The 9,156-nt window shown below is 36.0% G+C and overlaps 1 protein-coding gene across 1 annotated transcript in view; it reads right to left on the reverse strand.

Annotated features, from left to right (window-relative positions):
• Nucleotides 1-4,699, reverse strand: part of LOC103150221 (sodium/glucose cotransporter 1-like) — a 44,477-nt gene extending 39,778 nt beyond the window's left edge. The window contains exon 1 of the mRNA XM_016680547.1: nucleotides 4,522-4,699. Coding sequence (XP_016536033.1) covers nucleotides 4,522-4,659 — 138 coding nt within the window. The 5' untranslated portion in view covers nucleotides 4,660-4,699. The remainder of the gene's footprint in view (nucleotides 1-4,521) is intronic.
• Between the last annotated feature and the right edge of the window lie 4,457 nt (nucleotides 4,700-9,156).

Here is a 9,156-nt window from a genome sequence, read left to right on the forward strand (position 1 = left end):
AAAATATTAAACATAAACAGGATTTTTACTTCTCAGTTTCTCCAAACCAATTATTTTGCATTATGAGATCTTGTCTTTCCTATTTGGAAAACATATCACAAATACTCACGTTCCACTCAAATCCACCAATGGCAATTCCAGAAGCTGCAGCAGTACCAGCGATCCCTACAAAGTGGCCGCTGCCAATGTTGCTGGCAAAGAGTGATGCTCCGATCTGTAAAAAAAAAAAATAAATAAAAATATATTTAATTTACAAAGGGGTCCCAAAACAATCAATAAATACCAGATGACTTGCTCTGCTGATAAACACATATGGAACATTTTCTGTCTTTAAGGCCAACACAACATGATATATCTCATTTAGGACAGGTTTAATGTAAGGAATGCAAAAGTTGTAGCTCATGCCCTGGATGAGACTGTGTGTGTGGAGACTCTTGAGACTCTAATTCTGACTATAGCCCACATCTTATGAATCTCCCCAAAACTATTGAAAAGGATCTGCTCGTCAGTCCTGTTGTTGTGGATTATACAGTTGCAGGAAAACCTTTTTTCTATCTCACTTTTTCCTTCCAGTCAATTATCTATTAATCTGTTTTGATACAGTCCTCTGTGAATACTCAGCTCCTTTAGCATTGACTTTTTGTGACTTTCCTCACTGATAAGACAACTGTCAAGTCAGCAATCCTCCATGTGTAGGCCTTAACTTGGCCACACCATTTGTTATTGGTGTGTTTGTCTTTCTTATTTTGTGGGGGGCATGGGTAGGTCGTTTATCTATGCTGAAATAATCATAATGAAGTCTATCCACTAACAAATGTATGTATAATATGCAGTAAGGTGTCAAGACTTGTTATTGGATTTCTGAATATATTTAACTCTTTGATTATGGTGTAAGACACTCAACTCCTCTAAACTGTGACAACAAAAAAACTTCACCTCATTGTAGATAAGTTTGAAAGAACCACCTCATTTACTATGGAGGACCAAAACCGACATAACAAGAAATTAAAGTATAAATATATGTTTTAATAAGAAATAAAAGCATAAATATATATGTAGTTTTTCCTTTTCCTTACACGAGTTTCCATCAAGTAATGTATATATTTTTTTTAATTTTCACTAAACATGCGTTTTTGCAAAGAAAAATAGATATTTTGCGTTGTCTTTTTTGCTTCTCCCTTTTCTGCTCGCTGTATTTCTGCTCGCTGTTTTTCCGTTTGCTGTTTTTCTGCTGCATCGCTATGTTAATGAGGAGAGCTGCCTTCTATGTCTACTATTGGCCAATAGAGCTTTGGAACCAACTAATCCAATCTAACTTGTATGTGACCAACGTGTCACCCCTGTTCAGGAGATTTAACTTTTTTTTTTAATTGCACTTCTTTTCCATCACAACTGTAATAGTTCTGAAGACTGTTAAAAAAATTAATCAGTTACAAAATGTTTCTCATTTGTTGTCAGATACCCACCGGCCACCACACCATACTCCTTCCTGCAAGGAAAAAGCCACCCACAGTGGATCGATTGGTGCGGACCATGGCCTGCAACAGGACAAGGAAATACATAAACCTTTGTTTTGCAAAACAAGCTTATTACCTAGTTTAGCTCTAAGTTAGTGTTTTGAGCTTTGGAACCAACATCACTGCGTCTGACGTTTACGTCGCTCGGCGCCATCTCTCATGGCCACAGACCAAAACAAACTAGTCACAATGAACACCGGTGTTTTCATTGTGTTACCGAGCGCAGAAAAGTTGTTTTGCAAATTGGATACTGGATATTCGCCCTCCACGGAGTAAGGGGCGTTCAGGTCTAGGTTGATCCGATTTATGAACGCTAATTTCGGCCAGCTATTCTCTACGGATCCCTCCTCAAACACTCGGAGGTTCACATATGGACCGTCAATTTCCTTCTTCTTCTTCTAGTTGAATTTTATTGGCGGTTGGCAAGAAACGTTAGGTAAGCATTACCGCCACCAACTGGTAAGGAGTGTGGACCACATGACAAAAAACAAAAACTATATCCTATTAAACAACTGACACTGTTTTAAAAAATAAAATAAGGCCTCATATCGTCTACTTCCTGAATCTTTTTGTAATAAATCAACAATATCAAATTACATTTACTTAGTTTACTTAGTTACTAGAAACCCTGCAGGGAGGCTGAAATAAGAAATAACCAGAAGGATAAAATAGAATTAAACTATAGTCATTAAATAAGTCTTGACATGGACTCAGACAAACAAGGAAAATCAATAATATAATTCTAATTACACTAAATACCTCTAATAATATCAAAAGGACCATGAAGGGCTAAGCTAAAGTGAATTAAAAAATGAAGCTAAATAAAATGAAAAGCTAAACAAATCCAAAAACCCAGTATCCTGACAGATGTCTGATTATATAATTGTTTAATTTAATCAAATAAAGTATTTATTAAAAAAAATATAATATTTCATTATGTGTATGTTAATTGCCTGAAATATATAAATGTCAAATTTTTACTTAAAATGTGATTTATTGCTTCACCTGTTTACATGTATCTTGAAGTGCTTGAATCAAACGTTTCATGAATGTTTAATGCATTAAATTATTAAATGAGAGAAAACAGCCACTTCCAACTGTACACATATTTCAACACAAATGGTTCCTGTTCCTCTTCAGAGTCTGCAGCCTTGCTGAGCTCCTCTCCTGGGGTTTCCTCCTCAGCCTCTCCAACTTGATCCTCTTCTGTTGCCTCCGCTACTCTGTTTTTATTATTTACCTCTCCTGGGGTAAATAATGAAAACAGTCTCTGTAACTTGTTGATCCACCACGGTCTTGCTGTATCGCCTCTTTAACTGACGCCCATGTGGGTCCGATGTTGTGGCGTTTACCTTGCAGTGACCCATATTCAGCACTGGAACCCAGTCAGGATTGAGCTCTTCCATTTCATGCATCGGTTTGCCTTTAAGAGGACATATCAGAACACACATCAGTATTAATACTGTAAATTTGATAACACTAGAAAACTTAAATAGTTTACTTCACAATAATGGAATAACCTCGATATCCACTCACAAAACTTGGACTACGCTACATAAACAATATAAGCCCAAGGTTGACCCATTTAAATGAACTCAACATAAACTGAACATGAGTACACTCGGACAAAATCATTTGTCATTTTTTTTTCTCAGCAATCTCAGATTCAGCAGCAGAGATTGAGTCCAAAATCCGATGCGAGATTCATCCATGCTGCAGTGAATTCGTCTCTCTTTATAGATATCTCATATGTGTTATATTGTTTCCTTTCTAATATAGGCCCTTGTGTCAGATAATCTAAGTCAAAGTTAGAGAAAAATATTTTTTTTTTAGGTTTACAGAATCTCAGTTAGTCTTCGTAGCGGGGCTGAACCCGTATTACACCAAGCACTGTAGCTAATATTAGCTGGTATCTCGCCGGTGTACATAAATACAGTAAAGTAATATTCTAATCACACTATATACACAATGATATGTCCATCTTACTTGTGAAATGTTGTCTGTGGAGCCCTCACATCAATAATCCATAGATCCGAACAACAATATCCCTCAGTGCTGAGGCATCTTCTGCTGTTTTGATTGAGCAAAGTAGGAGGGTGTACCGCTCCAAGATGGCCGCCGTATTTCCTGCGCCGGAGCGGCCAATGCGGGGTCTACTCTTATATTATGTCTATGCTGCTGCTCCCCTGATCTCCCGCCCACATGACAGATCTATCACATGTGAGCGGGAGTCAGCAGGGCCAGACAGGGGAACGCCATAACTTTATACACACAACAATAAAGATCACAATGTAACATACAACAAATACACATAACCATATGGGCACCAGCAAAACCAAAACACAGAATCGTTACAATATATATAACAACACCAACAAACAAATTTAGACACTCACCAGAATGGAAATGTCTGGAGCAAACTTGAAGGTATCTGGGGATGTTGGGGAACGTAATGTCACAACGTCTCACCGCTGATACACAGGGCATTCGTCTCCTTCTCGTTAGCTCCGTTAGCTTAACCTCCTCGCGTTATTTCCAAGCCGGAAAATAGTGAAACGAATTTCCGTTTTCCAGCTTTTTACCGTTTCAGTCGTGTGATCGGACATTACATCAAATAACGCAGCAAGTTCGTACCATAGCTAAATTATTTTAAGTAACTTGGATACAAAAAATCTGCGAGAATGTTGTTTTAATCGGTTATGTTTATGGCCCCGAAAAATGGCGCTGATATCCTTCCGTCTACAGCAGTGACGTCATGTTCCAAAGCTCTTTAAACACTGAGCAGTACAGAACACCAGGAATAGTATACAGTTTAGTTTAGCCATGACACTCCTTTATGATTCATTGTTGTGCAAAAAATATTTGTTTATTCTGTCTGTTTTACCTAAAGCAACAACAACAAAAAGCATTACATTTTTGTAGCAATTTCTTTAAGAAATGTACAACTCATAGCTACACAATTGTAAATAAATCATGCAACTTGTTGACAGTTTGCAACACTTACAATAACTCCCACAGCCAAGACAACCAGAAAGTAGATGACGATAACAGAGATGTCGGCTGCATTGTTGATACGGGTGGTGGGAGATTGACTCCTTTGGTTTTCCAAGGTGCGGGAGAATCCAAAATAATCCCAGGCCATTTTGCTCAGAGTGGAAGTGTTGGATAGGAAGGCTGCAGCAATGAGTCCACTTTGACTGAAGCACACTCTCAACACTTACCTTTATATCTTCTGTTTGTGTGTGGGACAGAAAGAGGGAGGGGAGAGGGTTGGTTAATAGTGTACGTGGAGAAAGAGAGAAAAGAAAGAGAAAAAAAATCTTCCAGCTGATCAGCATAATGAAATGCTAAATGTTACATTTAAATTGCTGTTTTACTTTAATTAAAAGTATTGAGACTTTTAATACTTACTTTAATACCTTTAATAAGTAAAACAGCAATTCAAACATTTGTCTGGTTTTATATAATGAGAATAAATTGAATATCACCATTTTATTTGATCAATCTGTAAATAATTACAATTTGAAAATTTTCTAAAATGCAGGTTCTCATCAACAGATATTATGGTTATTAAATGGCCATTATGATCCTCATCTTTTTACAGACAATGCGAAGACATGTAAACCAATTTTATGGGACTGTCTCAAAGCCTTGACATATAAAATGAAGTGTTTGTGGAACTCATGACAAAAGCTATTAAATCCTGTGCTTCTTGTAGGCGTCCTCTCTTGTAAAATTTGTTTTGCTCCCTCTTTGTTCAAAGTTGTTTTATTGTTTTATTAAAAGAATGTTATCTGAACTGTAAAAAATCAAAGGATATATCAGAATAATCTTATCAACTTCTTTGTCTGTTATTCTTGGTGTATTTAATCATCAACTAACGTGCGTTTCGAACTGCTTTTCAGGTTCTTGTCTAGCTTTTTAGTTTTATTTTCTAATAACAGTAAAGAATTACTCCAGATTTATCCACAGACTCCAATACTTCACTGTTAGTTGACTTTTTAAGATTACGCTGGATTTTAATTTTGCTATATATGGTACAACGAAATAAATATGCATGACATATTTTTCAGATTTTTCTGATCCATATATGTTTTTCCTTTCACTTTCAGAGTTTTACATAACTTTGTGTTGGTCCATCACATAAAATCTCAATGAAATACCAGGATATTTGTTGTAGAATAATGAAATGTTGAAAACGGAAGTACAATTTATACCAGCAAAGTACTATCTTAAAGTTCTGGGACCATTCTGAATTCTTATCAGAATGACATATATGTTTTACAAATTGGTCCAAGTCATGGTTCAGTTCTTAAGTGCTTGTGTTATTTGCTCAGATTAGCTCTTATGAGAGGTTTTAGTGACTGTGGCCTCAGACGTAGAGGGACAGCATGCAGTAAATAATTTAATGTAACATGTTTCAGGTGTAGGGATGGTCAAAGTTCCCTGAAGAACCCGAAATAAAGGAGGAATGAGCCAAAGTTTTTGTGTGTCTCATCTTTTTATCAGCCAAGAAAAAAAAAAAAAGCTTTTTAAGCAAATAAAGAACTTGAGCATGGTTTTGTTTGTTCTTTGTATTTCACTTAAAGGCCTAACTCAACTTGTCATTGCGATTGTTAGTTGTGTATGCAAACTCTGGAATGGGGAACTCTCAGCCTCTTAAATATTAGCAATAGGCTATCTCATCTGGAAAACAAGACAAGTGTGAAACATAATTCGTTGCCAGATCTTAGTTTAGGCCCAGGGCTGCTTGGTGGTGCACCTTTTGTTGTCACTGTGCTTTGAAGCAAGAAGGTCCTGGCTTTGAATCCTGACCATGTTCTCCCTGTGCATGCCCGTTTTCACTCCAGCTTCCTTCCACTGTCCAAAAATACGTACGTTAATCTTATTTCCCTTATAATTGAATGTGCAAGATGCGAGTTGATTTAGCCCAAATAGGTATGGACTACACATGGATAGTTTAATTTTAAAATTGTTTTAGTAGGCCGACAGGAATCAAGCTGGAGATAAAATTTGTTAAATATATATAAAGATTAAAGGTTGTCTAGTTAAATTATAGTATTTCTCTCCTTCTTATGCAGTGACCAGAGTAGTATAGTTTGGCTGATCTCCCTAAATTAGGCAATGTAAATAATCCGCTGTGTCAATCTCAATGTCAATGTTATTTATAAAGCACTTTAAAAACAGATGTTGACTGTACCAAAGTGCTGTTCAGTATTCATAAAACACATATAAAATACATAAGAATAAAACACAAATTAAAACAGGCAAGGCAAGTAAATTACAATGTCAGGTCTTATGGAAAAGCTAAAGAATAAAACTGAGTTTTAACAAGTGATTTAATGTGTTCCACACTGTGTGCAGATCTAATGTTAAAAGGCAAATTGTTCTACAAATTAGGAGCAGTGACTGTGGATGCCCGGTCTTCTCTACTTTTCAGTCTGGTTCTAGGAATATGTAAGAGAAATGTATTATTTGACCAAAGTGTTCTAGAGATGGTTATGAAGAAGGTCTTGAAGGAAAGCTGGATATAGGCCATGTAAAGCCTTAAAAAGCAATAAAATAATTTTAAAATCAGTCTGATAAGGAACTGGCAGCCAATTCAGAGAAGTCAATACTGGTGTTATCTGCTCTTGTTTCTGGGTTCCAGCTAAATGTCATTGTGAATTATTTGGAGACGCTGTATAGAAGACTGGTCCATATATTATGATTGCTGTGATTGCAATCATAACACAATCTCAGGGCAGAATTTATTTCAGAGACTAAATGGTTTTCATTCCTAAAGCCACTGATGTCAAGTTGAGTGGAGAATAAAGTGTCAACTAGTGACAATGGCTGTCAAACTCGAGATGAAATCCATTGGTTTGCAAAGTACGAATACCTTAGTTAAGCATTATCTTGTAGAAGATTATATATTATAGACTTGAGCAATATATTTGAGGAATAAAGATGAAAACTAAAAAATTTAATCACTTGTACTTTGCAAATTTCTACTCAGCCTCCACTAAGTACATGCTGCAGCAATCACGGTCAGCACGTCCAGAAAAGAGGTGTAATGTTTATCTATTTTCCTGCCAAATTTTTGTTGTTTCATCTCAAACACAAAAAACTGAAGCTTAAAATGTACTAGATTATAAAATTATTACAGGTATATAGGGGAAATATGCTATAATTATTCATAACTAGTAAAATGACATTGGTCAGTGCGTCATTTGCGCTGTTGTGGACATAGGCGTAAATCCCGTGGAGGGGAGGGGGGACCCTTCAATCTTGGAAAAGTCTAGAATTGTCGCCCCCAAAGAAATCATTGAAGAAACGTTTGCATTTAAATAATATCAATATGAAAAGGCAAAAGAAACAAAGAACGAACTAAATCAGTCATTTATGTCAGCAAAAAGTAAGAATTAAATTGCTGGTCCCCCCCTACCATTGTTAGAACAATGGTTCAGTCCAAAGTGTAGGAGGAGCAACAGCAGCGCTGAACGGCACAGGCTCCGTTAGAGCTGCTGAAGTGAGGAGTTAGCTGTTAGCTGTGGTTCTACATCACAAATAAAAACCCTCCAGTAAGTAATACTTAAAACAATACACATATAAACATTTTATTTACCTTGACTGCTCATTAAGACGAAACACATTAACAATAAAAATCAGGCTGCAGTTTGTTAATTTCTTACTTTGGCTGAATCATGATGAGCTACCTCATTAGCTAAACAGCTTTCATAGACTTAAGCTTTTTTGTGTTGTTTTTTCAAAATTCCTTTGATTCAGCCAGATTAGAGGATTTTTTTTAGCATAAAAATCTTTATTAAGGTGAAGCCACTGTGTTCCAGTGGGTTATAAGCTTGGAGTTTGATTAGGCCACTCCAAAACTCTCTTTTCAGCTTTCATAAATTTTTTTAAATTAACACATTGCTTTGCTTTAACGTGATCACCTTCAACCAGAAATCCCAAGTACACTGCAGAAAAACATTTTTATTTGACATTTTCTTTACAAATCAATAAACACCAACATGGATAGCAGTCAAAAAAAAGTTAGCCCCTTTCCAACTCCCCCGGCCTCCCATCAAACACGTGCATTAAAGTGTAAATGTAAGAAGCAGTTGTATACATGGCCTTTGAACACATCACTGAGAAAATCCTGATAAAGAAGAAAGAGGCTTATCGTCAATAGATTTCCAGTGAATTTATAACCATTTATGTTGCTGATAAGCCAAGTTAATAAGTGCAGCTCAACATAATTATCTTAACATGTGAAATTATCAAAATTATATTGTACCTTCAGTTGACAAAATATCCATGCTTACTGTACTGGATTCAAGCTTTTACAAAACATTTTTTTACTTAGCTTGTTTTTATTTTCTTTCTTTTGCGCTTGGTCTTCTCGGTATTTTTGTGAACTTATCTTGTAGAAAGCCAAAGTATAAGCTATTCTATTCTATCTAAATACATAAAGATAGAAAATTGTGCACTTGTTTTGGATGAAATCATATTTCACAGAAAGAAATACTGAGTAACCAGTTAAATTTAGTAATAAGTTTGAAGGTTAAAATCTACTGGCATTTTGGCCATCAGTCATGTACACGTTCCACCTTGTGACTTATTCATAAATTAAGTTATCCAGAAATAAGTGATGCTCCAT

The sequence above is a fragment of the Poecilia formosa genome, unplaced genomic scaffold, assembly GCF_000485575.1.
Source record: "Poecilia formosa unplaced genomic scaffold, Poecilia_formosa-5.1.2 Scaffold6, whole genome shotgun sequence".
Taxonomy (NCBI): Eukaryota; Metazoa; Chordata; class Actinopteri; order Cyprinodontiformes; family Poeciliidae; genus Poecilia; species Poecilia formosa.